Source organism: Ischnura elegans, chromosome 3 (genome assembly GCF_921293095.1).
Source record: "Ischnura elegans chromosome 3, ioIscEleg1.1, whole genome shotgun sequence".
Taxonomy (NCBI): Eukaryota; Metazoa; Arthropoda; class Insecta; order Odonata; family Coenagrionidae; genus Ischnura; species Ischnura elegans.
The window spans coordinates 63532169-63548972 of record NC_060248.1 but is presented as its reverse complement, the minus strand read 5'-3'; the positions used below and the strand labels follow the sequence as shown (position 1 = coordinate 63548972).

Sequence of the window (16804 nt, the reverse complement as noted above, 5' to 3'; positions counted from 1 at the left end):
CATCAACTCTTTGAGAGACCCACTACAGATTGTGGTGACACCAGTATGAATCAAGTCAGTGTTCTTTGCAGTGTGGCACCAAGGAACAGCGCATTTAGTCCAGCAGTAGATTGCCAAATGAAATGCTCACACGTATGAATTGCACATTATTGGAGAAAAATTGGATAGTTGATTTTATTTCACAAATTATTGTTCATTTCACTCAACCAAAATTTTGGCCTCATTAGATAATTGAAATTGTATTTTTTCCATATCCCTACCTAATTTAAAGTTCTGCAACTACTGTTACAAACCCATACCTAAGACTCATGCCTCATGAATCATTTGGGTGTGTTATGGTGTCCAATTACAAATGCTTACAGATGTAAATGCCATCATACCAGTACTTACAATCATCCTTGAGGCTGAGCTCAAGTCTCTGCTGCTGTGACTACAAGTTCTGTTGTATAGTACGAGCTGGTAGATGATGTATACAGATGTGTCTCTCTGTAAATATGCAAATAAATCAACTTAGGTTGATACAGTATTTTATTTTTGTACGCCTATATCAAAAAGGCATCAATATTATAAGATTGCGTATATTCGCTGTTTGTGTTCGGTATTTGTATAGGAGTTGAAATATGTGCACAAACTTTGAACAATAACTTACCTGCATCCATTAAAATATAGAAAGTTTAAATCATTTAAAAAGACAGTCTAAGAGTACTTACTAGATAAGTGTTTTTATTATAGCATAAAAGAACATTGTTACTGTGAATCAATCAATCACTGATATCCTACTCAGTTACATATTTCATAGCTGAAAGAGCTGGGTATTCTATTGCATCTTGTTGTTTAACACATTGCATCAACTTCATTGCCACTTTCATAATTTTTTTGCAGGGCATTTGAGTGAAAGAATGTTACTTCCTGGCAATAAGTGGCAAGAAGTGTGGTCTGCAGCAAAGCCTGTGCCTGCTCGACGACAGAAACGATTATTCAATGATGGATGTGAGGCAGAAAAAGTGCTCCACTTCCTGGAGACATTGTCTGTGTCAAAGATTTTCAGAAATATTCTGCCAATTCTGCTTCAGGCAGCTCTGTGTCGCATTGGGGAGGAAATGGACCAGTTAGAACCTCCTGAAGAAGAAGTAGATGTTGTTAGAGTTGAGAATGATGAAAAACTGGAAGGTGAAGCCTCGAAGGATGATCAAGATAAGTGCGACATTGAATTCATGGAGATGAAGAACTTTTCTGATAGAGTTCTCGAAGAGCTGAATCCTGAGGATATTATTCTGCCTCATTATGTGCCTCATAATCTCAAGAGAATTGTTAGCCGAGTGAGAAATATTTCTCTCAATCCTCTGGGTGTTGATCCTGAATTTTACACAGTGAGTCAGGTTCTTTAATTTTTTTTTTACGCCCTAGATACAAGTTTGATATTCATTATTACTGTGAATGCTTTCTTGAAATCATTGAACCGTGGTCCTTATATACTGGTTGCTAATCTCCCGACATATTCCGGCTCTGGAGTGTTGCCTCGACAGACGCTTTCACCCCTCAAACCCCTCCCTCCTCAAACACAACTCAGGGCACAGTCGCGCTGTCACTAGGGGAAATATGGAACTAACTGCACTGTCGAAAGCATATACCGCCGCCGACAGCACAGTTAGTTCCACATTTCCCCTAGTGGTGGCGCGACTGTGCCCAGAGTTGTGTTTGAGGGGAGGCATGTGAGGGGTTTGAGGGGTGAAAGCGGAATCACAGGCAACACTCCCGAGCCGGAGATTAGCAACCAGTATATATAAGGGCCATGCATTGAACATAGATTGTAATGGACATTTTGCAGTGTACCTTCCATTAACCCCTTAACTGGGGAGAGCGACTATAGTCGCAAGCGGACTCTGCTCCCCATGTGGGGAGCACGACTATAGTCGCGCGTGCCGTCGCGTCGTAATGTTATGCGGAGAAGGCGTAAATATTCATTCTTTATGCATCATTGCATTTTTTTTCTTTGTCAGAGGTTCTATACCGATATATTTGAAGTATATTGCCATTTCTGTGCAATAGCTTTACTATAAATTTTTTTTCGAAAACGGCATCTCCGAAAATCGGTGGATTTGCTCCCCACCAGGTGAAAGATAAGGAAATTTCTGCCCCCAACCAAGGGGTTAATTCTTTAGCATGGTAATTTTGGCTGCTAGGAATGAGTCCTTATTTAGCCTATATTCATGAGCTAATTTCCTGTATCATATGCTGCATTTGATTGTGATATTCTTAATGACTTTTAAAGTTTCATTGGTCCTTGAGGTTTCCTAGCATATTAAAATCATACATTGGCATGAAATCTTCTCAGAATTCCTGCACCAGGTTAGGTCTCCACCAAAATTTTGATACACTGCTCCCACATAATCCTCAAGGAAATACATAAATGTGCATAATTGTGCCCGAACATTGTTGGAGATGGGGAGCCTACTTTTCATTTTTATTTACCTACCATTTAATGATCGAATTCCAAAGTTATCCTTTCTTCTTTTCCAGGATCTTATTTTTGAAATGGGTAAAATTGAAAGTTTGGTGTCAATGGCTAGGGGAGCCCAGAGGCAGTTCAACTTGGACAAGGAGAAACTTAAAACAAAGGAGTACTTCTCTTTCCTCAAGTCACTTGCTGGTGAAGAAGAGGCACAGATTGAGGGTGGACGTCAGAGTTTAGTCGGAGAGTTAATATGGAATTTTATCCAGAAAGAAAGAACAGTGAGTTTATCTATGATAATTAATCTTATAGTGGATGTGATTAGGATTGAACGAATGCACCTAATAGAAAACTTGTGAATATTTCATATTTATGGCCTGAGAAAACATACTCAGGGTCATTTATTTGCTAAGTGTTTTTTTTTGCAAAAGTAATTATGTGTGGTTGAAATGAGCCTCATAACTGGAGAGGCTCTGTTGAGAAATACACTACTGCATGTAATTTACTCTTATAGCCAAAGGTTTTACTCCTTATGTCTGTACACACGGGAAGTGCCTTTCCAGTGTTGTGTTGCATTCACAAATATTACATTAGAGAATTCTCAAGTCTGCCACTGGAATTGTTGTCACTCTGCACGCATTAAAATCAGATTTCCAAAATCTCAACTCGATGGGCTTCCAGTCATCGATATCCTCTTTTCACTAGGAAATACATTGCAGTTATATGTAATTGAGCCAATAAATCATATAAACCACACAATTAATGCATGCAAGACGGTTGTCAACTAAAAAAAGACCACATCCACCACGGTTTATGGCGAAAGTCACTTTGAATGAGATACAGCTGCCCAGTGGCGCCGCTGAATGAAATGCACGAAAAAAGGCAACTGATATAATGCTTAACCCCCCATGTTCTTGGGTCTCTTTCAATGGTGTCCCATTGGGTTAATTGTGATGAAATCTTTGGATAGCTGTTGTGGCTGAGCATATTGCATGGAAATGTGATAACCTTAGGTTTTTGACCACTGACATGAAATATGCACATTTTGTTATTTGGACCTATGCACTTCTGCCTATGCATATTTCATCAGTAAATTTGATAATTAGCTGAGAATATTTCTGGCAAATATGAACTTATTCTTAATTCAAGCATTAATTTAGCTTTAGCAAATATGCAAATTTCAAATTAATTAATCACATTACTTTCAGTTTTCATTTAGAGTACAATTTATGTTTTTTTGTCGATTTTGTGCAAAAATAACGTTTTCCTACTTGATCAAATAAGCTAGACCCCTACTGTGATGGATCCAACTTAGGATGTATTCTGCATATGATCTGAGCTGAATTCATATCACTTTTAAAAACTTCGAAGTTTGCAGACTTGTTTCTGCTCGCATAATTTATCATCAGTTAAATACTTACATGGTTAAACTCTTCTCAGGATTCCTACCAGGTTAAATTCTCCATATTAGCCAACATTTTAAGCTCCGACTCATCCTCTGGGCTGCTGAATCAAAGTTGAATTGAATTCGCTCGAGAACTTATTGACAGAATATTTCAAGCGCACATAATTATGTACTTTTGTAAATAACATTCATGAAATTTTCAGCTGCCCTGAGGATGAGCCCCGAGTCAGAGCTTGAAAAATTGGCTAATATGGGGAATTTTATCCGGTGGGAATCCTAAAAAAAGTTTACCCACATTATTTGCCGGGAAAGCATCAAAATCTTATATGCATTCATGTCTTATTTGTAAATGAGGCACATTTTTATAATGGCTGCATTCACATACAATGGTGCTCTTTTAAGTGGTGAAATGATGAAAATTCAGCATACGATGGAATTTGCTCATCAATCAGTCCTCCAGAATGGATTGATACTGTCAAACGAGGGTCTACTGTACATAGGCGTCAAATGAATGGTTGGGCTTCTAGATTAGACCCTGGTGCTCACCTTGAACTAATGCAGTGGAGGATCCAGGGTAGGGATAAGGGGAGGCTAGGTGTGGGGAGGTTACCTCCAAGCAGTGGTGGGGGCCTGGGAGGTTATGAAAATTTTGAGGCTTGTTGCAACACTTTAAGGTTGTCTCTTTACTTATTTTCCAAAGAATTAAGTTCTTAAAACAATCATTCCTGTACATTTTTTAGTTATTTTCACTCTCTATATCCTGAATATATTCAACAACTGAACAAAATTACCATTCTATCTAGTGTAAATTGGATACCCCAGGGTTATGATTCCCCCTAGCCCCTCTTTGGACCTGTCACTGCACTAAGGCCTCTTTTATGCCACTCATGTTTCGGGCAATTCGTGTCCTTTTGCTGCATTTGATTTACATTGGTTATTGATGCAGAGGAAATCATTAAATTCATATTAAACTTAAGATAAGAATCCACTATCATAAATTCCCCGTTTGCTAGTTGACGGCATGGGAGTTAATTAGTGGTAAATTTAAAGTGAATAGTGAAGGAAGAAATAGTAAGTCCACGTTGTGGCGTACTACTTTTTCATAGGATTCTATGAGATATAAAATAATTAATTTGGCCAAAAAATTTTCTCTTCAACAGATGGAAGGTCGCCTTTTAGATGAGCACTTTCATGCTGAGAGGAAGGAATATGTTCTGCAAGTTATGGCTTCAAGACCCACTCCTTACTCCCGTCCAACTCCTCAGAGGTTGACTGCGGTGGTGAAAGAGGGAGAGTTTAGATTAGCTGGTGCCTTTTCTCAAGATACTGTTTTCTTCTAGGCCACATGTATTCAAATAAGAAATTGTAAATAGTATGTTGTCAGAAAATAATTTGTTATGCTGTTTAAATCCATGAAATGGCAGTATGGTACTCTGGTCAAAGGCTTTCTAGGAAAGTACAGTGGATAATATTTTTTTCCATTAGATTTTTCATTTATTCCATAATTGCTGACATTTTTGTTCAAGCATTCATGATTTATACTGATGATTTTAAATATGATGTTATTTCTATGCCTTGGTGTCTTTCAATCATTTTTATTTTATGTATTAGTAAAAATCACAGTTGTTAAAATGTGTTTATCATTCTATGAAGGAAATCTCTCTGCTATTCTCTATAGTTCTTAGGTACTATAGGAAGTAGTACGTATAATTATCCCCCTCTTATTTCCGGCTAAATCAAGTTTAAATCTCTCGTGGATAATCTGCAGGTTAGTTCAGAAATTTCAGGGGTTGCACTGCATGATTGCACGCATCCAGCTTAGAAAAGAGAACTGCACTCCTATTTAAAATCTAAATTTAAAAACTTTCAACTTTCCTATTACTCCTTTAAATAAACATTAAAAAAAAGTTACTTTCGGATTCTTTTCTATATCTCCTATTTGGAGTTGTATCTCATTTAAATGTTTTATTTTGGTGTGTCAGACTGATAAGTTTTCTGGCAATACTGCCTTTGAAGTAAATAGGTGAGCTCCCTCACTAATCAAATGAAATTCTGACTGGAGCTTGTTTCATTAAATCCAGATTTAGAGGTTTGAGGTGGAGGGACTGTCTGTTTTACTGATCCCACAGAAGACTGGATCATTACACAACGGGGTTGTTAAAATTTTGTGGGGTCGAATTCTTATCTAGTGCCCAGAATTGAAGTGTAATACAAAAATTTTACCCATGTTGTTTACCATGTCTACATGCATGTTCATCAACTCGTAAATGTTTTATAAGACAAACCATAGTGTAATGCACTCAAGTTGCCCAGAACTGCACACAGTTATATCATCTTGAAAATGTGTACACAGTCTGATATTTTTATATTATTTTACTGTGATAATAAAACTGATCATTTGCAGATTTTGTATTTCAATGATATCTTCATCCCATTTCACTTCATCCAATTATCTTTAAACTCATAATCTTTGTTGTTGCTGGTTATTGTTCGTGGTGCTGTGGTAAGTTTTAGAGTTGCCTGTTAGATCTAAAATTGTTTGCTTTTATTGATTTTCAAAGTGCATACATAGTCTTGCAAATCGTCTCAATTTTTCATTTATTTGCACTTAGTATTACATGCACTGACATTGAAATATTTTGCCTGGATATAAAATGTGGCCTTATTAACCTTCATATTTATAGGAATTGAATGTAGGTAGTTGAGGGAATGTAGTTGTGAGGATGCCTCCCAACATTGAACACATGTAAAAGATTTTCAATGAAGTTAATGCCTTTTTTATCTTTTCCCATGAAATATTAGTTTAGCTCACCCAATACAAACATGTGCCAAACTTCTCTAACATCACATAGTTACTTACTGGTCTGTCATCTTGCTATCAGCTTTCATGTTGGGAATAGGGATGTCACAGTGCCAGAATGCTGTTCTGGCCCTGGTTAACAAAAGATATAATGGTCAAATAACACTTATCAATTTTGTCATCTCAAAATTTCTAATGTTTACATTCGTTGTCGAAACATTTTTTTGTAATAAAATATAAATAATAACTTGCAATACAAAAACAAACAGAGATACGATATAAGGGAAGCGTGTTCTGGTACTGCTAATTTTGCCATGACGTCACTGGTTGGGGAGATGAACCAGTGTGTCAGTAGAAGAACAGTAACTCACAAGTCACTTCAGCTGAATGTGGCCATTGATTTCTAACCTCCAGAGTTGTAAGTATAGTTTTTTTTCATTTGAAAGTAGGTATTGATTGGTATCCATAATTCAGATGATGCTGCTTTGGAGTGGCAGTTGTGCTCATGTAATTGGCTCTATTTACCGGAGTTTAAGCCCGGGTTGCAATGTGTTGAAGAAAGCAGCTGAAATTGTTGCCAGAAGGAACACAATGTATGTGATGTAATTCGTGGTCTAGGGTGTGAATTCATGGAATCAACTTAACATGATGAAATGTAAAAAAAAAATTCTAGAATTGATAAAGATAAGGAAACACAATTATAACTTTAAAAGTGACAAGGGATTTGACCTCAGCAATACTTGGTAATTAGGAGGCTAAGCAGTCAGTGTAACCATCAACCTTCAAGAGGCAGGACTGAGAACACTGTGGAACATACAAGAACGTTGGAATATCTGGAGGCGCTGTTTCAGAGTTTGTTGCATGGTCAAAGTTCCTCTATCTTAGTTTGACAATTTTTGAACTTAGTTTCTCACTGATTTTTTGAGGTGGCTAAGTTTTGTTCACCAAGTGGGCTACTTTAAGTGAAAAATGCTACCTTAACCATTAGTATTTCACTGGTGATTGTCATCATAGTTTTCCCATCTTTTGTGATACTTCTATTAATGTATAAACTAGATGGGAAACTAGAACCACGTAGTTAGGTGAGGATATCCTTTAAAATATACATTTGTACTGTAATTGTTAAATTTCCATTGGCTCTAATAAAATAATATACCAGTATGGGTGGATTGAGGGGGGGATAGCGGAGGGCACCCCCCCCCCCAGATGCTTAAACAATTGTCAAGATTTTTATTATGGTTATCATTATGTTCGTTTTATTTTGTGCATTATGGAGCCTCAATCATTTTATTTAGTATTAATGACTTTCATAATGATTCACTTCAAAATGAAGAGAATATTTGACTCAGTCATATGCAGTTGTATTTTGTTTTTTATCTCAAATATGAGAAGATCTATCTGACCCTTGTGCTCCCCCTAGCAAAAAATCTTGGATCCGGCCCTGGAAATGATGAGTTTACTCTTGTAAAATTTTATTTTTAGCTGAGCTAATTGTAGAACATAACTGTGGTGATTGATAGTAATTTTTCCCTGGGAAAATATATTTGAGACATGACTTCATGAGGACTACCAAGAAAGTAATCAAAGAAGGTTTTCTGCATGTGTTGCATAGAGTTATTCTAAATGAGTTATGACCAAAATTTCACCAAACGTATGCATGAACCCTTATGAGATTGCCTATGTTTCGGTCAAAGTAGGTTTATCCTACCCAAGCACCACCATTCCTACCACACTTTGCTGCACGTTTGGAACCAGTGGTGCCCCCTCCAGTGTATTCCAACCTCATTGGGCACATGCCACCATGCACGGACTCAAGTGCATTGAACCTTCCAGCTTACCACCCACATCCTTTGCCACTGCATCCTAATAACCTCAGGCCCATACCACTTCTCATCAGTCCGAAATGCTGGGCAAGTATGTGAAATGTGACAAAATCGATGCAGCTTCATCCTGATGACCGAGATAGTGCAATGATTATCTTTAACTGCCCAAGCCTACCTATTTGAACTAGTGAATTTACTGTTGGATAGATAAATATGCTGTGTTAATCTATGGATTCAGGGATAAAATCGTGACTGAGGCTATTGAAATAAAACTTGAAGAAAGGCAATGCACAGAAAACAGAAACAGTGGTTTCTGAACTAAACTGAATGTAAAAACCGATCTTGTGAAAGAGTAGGCATGAAAAAACAGATTGAAGAGAAACTCTGAGTAAAAAGAAAACTCATGGTAAATAAACCCAAATATTGGCACTGCACAACACTCACCATCACATCTCTAAGGATGACAGCAGTGTTTTGGTTTTTGGGACACTGCAAGCTGTGTTTACGTACTTAAGTTGGAGTAAAACAATAGAGATAATGAGTGGCAGATTGAGTAATAGGGGTTTTAAGGAGGGGTAATTTCTGGAATAGTAATTATATTTAAAAAATATAAAGTTACCCTCCAATACAAGTTTTTATTTCACTGGCTTAAGAAAAAGTGTTCAATCTATTCTCCACTCTAATTGAAGTCGCCAATCCAATCTTAGGATTGTTGACCATTGATAATGATTATGAGGAGAAGAGAGGCAAACAGAATGTGAATTTTGGGAAAAACTGTGCTGATATTCCTGCTATCTAATAATCTAATAAATCCGCAAAACGACAAAAACATTTCCGTAATTGTGTTGTGTGGGTTGTCTGCAATTCAGGATATATCATACATATGTATGTATAATAAAATCTATATTCAAATTAGTTCCACTCATTTTAAACATACTCAATTTTCTAAACTTTTCATTTTAGCATTTTTAACATTCCGCATCTGTCTGTTTCATACGTTTTTTTCTGTTACAGGAGGGACTTCCTCTTGATATCAGGGATTGAGTCTATTGTAAGACTAAATTATTTTCCAAGAAATGAAGCTTCGTGAAGACATAAGCAGATTATCCCTGCAATGAAACAAAATTTCATGCCTGTGGCATTACAATAAGACTGTGATTTTTTTAACCAATGTTATCACTAAGCAGTATTAGTATTGGGATTCATCCCACCGGAATAGTTTCTCAAAATGTGAGCAGAATAAATTGAAACATGAGTGGTAACAATAAAAAAGTATTCCCTTCAGGCGAATGCTTAGTTAATAAAATGGAAATAAGGAATATGCAGACTTTTTCATTTAATAATAATAGACGTTTATTGTTGTGTGAAGGTCCTAAAGAATTTACAGAAATAAAAATTCTACTTGCTTGTACAGTTGGAAAATAGTAGAAATATTAAATATCAAAGCACTAAAGCAGATATATTATATTCAAAAGAAAATAAATAGTATCTTCCATTTAGAAAAAACAACTTCCACGATTATGAATCTCCAGAACTATGTGATGCGTCCTTTTTCTGTCAGGGTTGAGATAAATATCGGAATATAAATTTGGATTTGATATTTTTTGCAAGTTCGATTTCATTGATCAGAAAGTAATATGTAGATATCTTTCTCCTAATAAAATAATTACTAATGGCCAATTGCTATTAGTAATTCATCGGCAGCTTTGGACAAAACTGTTTTTAGATTTAAATGATTAATTTAAGGCAATTATAAATATGTAATAAAATGGCATCAAAACAGATACATTTGATATTATTCACTGGAATGAGAATAATTTGTCAGATTCAAGAGCAAGAAATACTATATATACCACGTAAATAAAATATATAACTTTGAAACTGGCTCATTTGGCGTTCTTATGATACGTAAATTTTAATCTGATACTACCAAGCAAACATAATGTATAAGGAGGTACTCTCGTGGAAGGCCCCACTCGATTTTTTAACACCTTGGATGGACATTGAATACCCACACCCCTCTTCCATCAGCGGCTGTAATACCTTATCTTCATGCCTCAACACCTCTCCTCATCCTTCCAGTGAGCGATACTTGCAAATGAATGGGTCTCTCTAGCATGCGAAGTATAATCGAGTGGCCCCCTGCGCGACGCGATAAGGAACACCTCCTCAAGTGTTAAGGTAGCCTGACAGGGAAGCTTAAATTCATGCCAAAAACTCGGTTTTATGAGCGTCCTCTATAAATTCAGTCGAAAATTTGATCCGGATACTACCAGGCAAACATAACGTATAAGGAGGTGATACTCTTGTGGAAAGCCCCACTCGATTTTTTAACACCTGCCATGAGCATTGAATGGATGGGCATTGAATACCCACACCCCTCTTCCATTAGCAGCTGTGATATTATCTGTATACCTCGACACCTCTCCTCATCCTCCCAGTGAGCGATACTTGCAAATAAATGGGTCCCTCTAGCATGCGAAGTAAAATCAAGTGGCCCTTGCGCGGCGCGATAAAGAACACCTCCTCGCGCGTTATGGCAGACTAGTAGAGAAGACTGGATTCATGCCAGAAACTCGGTTTTATGTTAGTCTTCTGAGAATTCAGTCGAAAATTTTATTTGGATACTGCCAGGCAAACATAACTTATCGGGAGGTATTCTCGTGGAAGGCCCCACTCGATTTTTAACTCCTTGGACTGGCATTCAATACCCACACCTCTTCCATCAGCGGCTGTGATGTAATCTTCATGCCTCAACGCCTCTCCTCATCCTCCCAGTGAGCGATACTTGCAAATGAATGCCGTCCGCCAAATACGCGAAGTAAAATCGAGTGGCCCCTTGGGCGGCGCTCAGTTTAAATTCCTTTTTATTCCTTGAAATTCCTCAAGATTTTTAAGAGTTTTTCTGGAGTGACTGAAAAGGAAGGGGATAGACGTGGAATTCAACGAGTTTGTGCACAATAACCACAACAAAGGCGAACACGACGCAATGAAATTGAGCGATTCCGTAGACGCAGAGTGCTCTTGTGATCCTGGTACGAGTAGCATTCAAGTACGATTCGGAAGTAGATTATTGTGCCGAAAAATGAGTAAAAATTGGGGAAATTAAAATCACTTGTCCACATTTTAAGGCGCTAAAATACAGCGGTGAATTTACTGGATTACGTTGATCTGGTGGAAAAGTAAAATGGCTACAAATGGTGCCACCATCTGATCCATTACGCTCGTCAGTTTCTGTGAAGGGAACTGATTCTGAACACTTCTTGGATAAAACATTCAAAAGGTAAGTTGTTTTCAAATGACTTCGTTTGGCGCAATGCATATAGTATAGGACAATTTCATGCCCACTTACAAGGTATTATACGATAATAGAATTTGATAAAATTCAAATTTGTGTTCGTATCAGATTTAATTTAAATAACTCGAATCTGTAATTACCGTAAGATTAAGAGTGATAATTACTCACTTGGGTTTGTGGATGTGATATGTTAATATTTGACGCCGGGAAGCGTCATCATACAAACAAGTAAATAAACACACCTTGAGCCTAAAATTTACGTTTAGTATTTATTTTAATACATCCTGGATGTCAGGCAACCCACACAACAACAAAAGGAAATATTACAGACGCTACTTGACTTTCATTGGAATGGACTGGTAAATTTCACAGCTTCCTTTTCTCAAAGTTCAAATTCTGTTCGCTCATCTTCACCAATCAACATTTGAAATAAAATTTCTCCTCTTTCATTATTTATCCAGGGAAATATTTTCTAAATTTCATCGGTGTGCTCCATAAAATCCTTGGAAAACCTTCCTTTTTATTGACCATGGAGGAGTATCGATAGAGTATCGTTACCCCTCTTTCTGATATATTATTGACAAGTGAAGTATTCATGTCGAGCTACTAATTTTAAGAGGCACATCCGAAAAAACTTTCCGGTGTTGACTCCACACTTAAAGGTAGAACCATGAAAATTTAGAGGGTATGATGAGAAGAATCCATCGGAGACACTTGAGAATCATGGGATGGGTCGATAAGAGAATGATAAACACCAAATAATTTTTTGAATTGCTTCATTAGTCAGTTTATACAAATGTATTTACAAACGTATTTTCTGCATTTCCTTAAAAAAATCCCAAAATCACTCTCAAACTAACAAAATATATAAAACATGCTCAAAGCTCTTAAGAGAGTGAATTATCTCCTCACCTGAAAATAAAAACTTTTATTCACAAATAGTTTCCGAGCGTCATCAAGCACAGTCTCACACTCGGGGTTTGCATTGCAAAAATAATACAAAAGTGTCTATTATATTAATTTAAAAATAAGATAATTTATAGATTCGACACGACTTGGTTCATTTTTTCACTAATTTCACTAGATTGCCTGGGAACGTGTACAGTACACGCTTCAGAATTAATCACATATACGCTTTTCGTTAATCCCACAAGTTCTGAACTATGTGGAGTTCTGACCAAACGAAGGCACGACCACACCGTGGTGGCTGTTTGAGTTCCTCCCCAGATTCCCCCGTTTATTGTTATCGTCTATCTCGAGCACAGCGTTCGCTTCCACGGGCCTGTGGTTCGCTTTGGACGAGGTCTGGTGGAGGTGGGTCATCAAGGTAGCGGCCGGAGCCTGCGTCGTGAAGTAAGACGGCGACGTCTTGTAACTGCCAGCACTACACTGCGAGTCGGCTATTGACCGTCCGTCTCCCTCGTCCCGTCTACTGAGTTCACTGCCCGAGGGAGAACTTTTACTGTCGTGCACTTGCGCCACACAATCCTCCCCTTCGACCGAGTGGTGCAGGTGGAGACCCAACCACGTCCCCGAAGCACCCAGTTTCAAACTCGAAGACGCGCCCTTCACCAAGGGAGCCACCGAACCACTGGCACTACGCGCTTCCTGCTTGCCGCTCTTGCTCACTTCCGGCCCCAAAAGGGTCAGCTCGTCTAGCCCCGCCAAAGCCTCGTCGGCTGCGGCCAGGGCTAGGGCGTCCGCACCCATCTGTCCTCCTCCCGCACCCGATCCGCTCCCCACACCCTCCCCACCCACGTTACCCATCAACAAGGTGGAGAGTGGAGGCGCGAGACCCAAGCCCAGGTTCCTCTCGTGGTACACGTCCGAGATGGGTGTCATCTCCCGGTTGAGCCGCCTCAGCTGGGTCGCTATGATGTGGTCCTGGATGCTGCTCCCGTTGCCTCCCGCGTTTCCGCTCCCGCTGTGCTGCGTGTTCACCTCGGCGGTGACCACCCTGGTGACCGGGCCGCCGGCGGAGGCGTTGCCCGCGCTGCTGGTCACTTCCTCGTCCTCCTCCTCGGCGTCTCCGCCCTCGCCGAAGTAGGCGTGCACCCGGGCGAGTCCGGTGCGGACGCCGGGCTGCAGCCGAGCGATGGCGGAGTCGGCGTCGTCGCTGGGCACGGAGCGGCTCAGGCCGTAGAGGCCGCTCCTCGTGGGGCCCACCTCCGTTCTCACGCTCAAACGGTCCGGGGTGCTGCTGCCGCCGACGCCAGAAGAACCGCGGACCTGAAAGTGGAGAGAATTATTAGGTTTAATTATTGCTGCCGAAATGAACAGTATAGATAAAGGTATTGAGGAAAAGTAACTGGGTTCAATTACAGTTACTTCGCAAAAAAGTAATCTATTACGAGTACAAATGACTGATTTTAAAAAGTAATTAGTAATATTTGTTACAATTACTTCTTGTAAGATTAACCACTCTGGAGACAACAGGCAACTACCGAATGTTAGTGTAAAATATGGAATAATTGAATCATAGAAATTGCTAAAGTTGCAATTTCACTAGCGATACATTCAATTATAACTGCCGTAACAACACTCGGAGTGGCTGAACCTAAACAAGCAAACTATGACACTCAAGGATTCAAAATTACCTGTAGGTCTAGATAAATCAGTGAAATCAGTAAAGTAATCGTCGATTACTAGCAAGTAACGACTACAACAAAAGTAGGTAACGATTGCTCTTTCGCGATAAGGGATAAATTACAAATTATATTTCGTAAAAAGTAATCGTTGCACGCACAAATTACTGCTAAAGTAATCGTTACAAGTAATCCAATTACTTTTACTCGATTACTTACCAACACAGGCAATGAAGGCTAGTGATAATAGAAGTTACCAACTTAACTGAATGACAATCGACTCCCTTCAAGGAAACCGAAGGAAGAACCGATTGATTAAAGGAAACAGCCCAAAATTTTTACGGTAGATATAACATTTATTTTCAACCTATCTTTAGTGAAAAATATCAATAATTAAGGTTATTTTTAAACTAATAAAAACACCTTGATAATTAACGAAACTCATTGCCTTGTTTATTTTTAAAATGGATGTAACTTTCTCTTAATTTTAGCTCGTGAGCCATTGAAGTAAGTAGTAATTAAAAGTAAGGCTATGCAGCATGTTAAAACCGCACATTTGCAACCTTATTACATGATTAAACGATTTCAAACCAAGAAAATAGAAATGTTGAGCCAGGAGGTCACTCTACTTCGAAACTTTACATAGCCACATCACCTATGTGGTTGAACTGTGGGGACACCCAACTTCTGTAAAACAAATTTTATTGTCACAAAAAACAGCATTCATACTGTGCATAGTTATAATTCCAAACTGGATGAAGAGAGGCTTATGACTGTGTACAGTATGTTTGCATTCAGAGCACTAATGTATATGGCATTGTGAATTTAGTAATCGACCAAGTGTCTGGCTTATAAAGCATCTGTTGTAATCAATTAAAGAATTTTTTGTATGAAATATGAGTGAAATCTAAGGGGTGGATGTATATGATCCAGGTGTATATTAACAGAGTTAATAGCATGATGACGCCTTATATGGTGTGTACAATTGTTTTCTCTGAGGTGAATAAAATAATGATGATAATCATAAGGGCCATATCTCATGCACTCACCTTCATTGCGTGGCTGCAGCTCGTCGTATAAACGGACTTGACGTGCGTTGGCGGTGGGGGCGGTGGCGGGTGATGGTGGTGCCGGTATGCAGACTGGAAATCCGGCGCGGATGCGGGGTGCGGCTCGAAAGCACCCCTTCCGCCTCCGTCGTAGAGCAGCTGCGCGGCCACCGAGGCGGCTGGGCCCGGGGGCGGCAGCGACACCGGGGGCGGCGGGGGCGGAGCCGACGAATTGGGGAAGGCGGCCGAGGAGACGGAGCCGGGGGCGGCGGCCTGCTGCTGTTGCTGCTGCTGCATTTGCTGTTGCTGGCTGCGGCGGACGGTCGCGTGGCCGCTCTCCCAGTCCGTGGCGGTGGTCGAACTGCTCGCGCTGCTCGAAGAGTCCGGCCTGTGCGATGAGGGAACCACGATGCCACCTGCGGAGAGGGAGATCGACGGATTTCAGGACATTATAAAGGAAAAAGCGAACCTCAACAAAAAGAGAGCACCTCGTTAACGAGACTGTTTTCCTAGTCCCCATGACAGTGTTTCTTTTCGAGACTACTGTAGTAAATCTCCTCGTAAAAAAAGGTTCCGGTAAGTGGCGTAGGTCCGGGCCCTCCCCAATAATAATAATATAAATATAGAAGCACAATTATGTACTTTACTTCATCATATAAGTAAAGACTCCACTGGTTTTGGATCCTCCCCCCCCACTCCCGCACGAAATTCCTGAATCACACGATCATTTTCTATCGTCGCGAAAAGTGATCCCTAGAGCGATCGCTTTTCGCGACCGGAAAAGTGATCAGGGGCGGATCCAGGATTTCTTTCTGGGAGGGGCACAAGCAAGGCCGTCTCCAGGATTTTGTTCAGGGGGGGGCACAAGGATACCTCGTCATACAAAACGAACGAAATGATAATGGGACCGTATTAAAAATCTAGCATATTTTTTAGGGTCTGGGGGGGGGCACGTGCCCCCGTGCCCCCCCCCCTGGATCCGCCTATGAAAGTGATCGCTCGAGTGATCATTTTTCTGAATCACACGGTCCTTCCCACCGTCGCCTTTCGCATCACTTATCGCGATATCACAGCTCGTTGTCATAGGACCCGCATCACGAAAATATATAGCGAGTTTGTTTATCTATGTCGTTCCCACGATTGTAAAACGTTGCGCTGTAATCGCTCCCTATGGGCATACGTTCTGATTGGCTGATATTGGGTTTTAGTGACGGTGTCAGCGACGGGAAAAAGCGTGACCATACGTTTGATGAAAAAGAGTGATGGGAATCCTCATCATTAGAGTGACCGCGAAAAACAATTGTCGGCGACAATCATTTGCGAGTGATAACTATAGTTATCGCTATAGTGATTAGTGGCGCAGTGAGGGGGGGGGGGGTTTGGGGGATAAAC

The 16804-nt window shown here is 39.8% G+C and overlaps 2 protein-coding genes across 3 annotated transcripts in view; one reads left to right on the top strand and one right to left on the bottom strand.

Annotated features, from left to right (window-relative positions):
* Positions 1-6260, top strand: part of LOC124155917 (rab3 GTPase-activating protein catalytic subunit) — a 166877-nt gene extending 160617 nt beyond the window's left edge. Inside the window, exons 15-17 of the mRNA XM_046530140.1 lie at positions 883-1370; positions 2521-2733; positions 5018-6260. Of these exons, the coding sequence (XP_046386096.1) occupies positions 883-1370; positions 2521-2733; positions 5018-5197 (881 nt within the window). The 3' untranslated portion in view covers positions 5198-6260. The remainder of the gene's footprint in view (positions 1-882; positions 1371-2520; positions 2734-5017) is intronic.
* Positions 6261-12537: 6277 nt separating this feature from the next.
* Positions 12538-16804, bottom strand: part of LOC124155915 (tetratricopeptide repeat protein 28) — a 115163-nt gene continuing 110896 nt past the window's right edge. For both annotated transcript variants that reach the window (XM_046530134.1, XM_046530135.1), the window contains exons 24-25: positions 15413-15828; positions 12538-14007 (exon numbers count right to left, since the gene is read on the bottom strand). In XM_046530134.1, coding sequence (XP_046386090.1) covers positions 12940-14007; positions 15413-15828 — 1484 coding nt within the window. In that variant the 3' untranslated portion in view covers positions 12538-12939. The remainder of the gene's footprint in view (positions 14008-15412; positions 15829-16804) is intronic.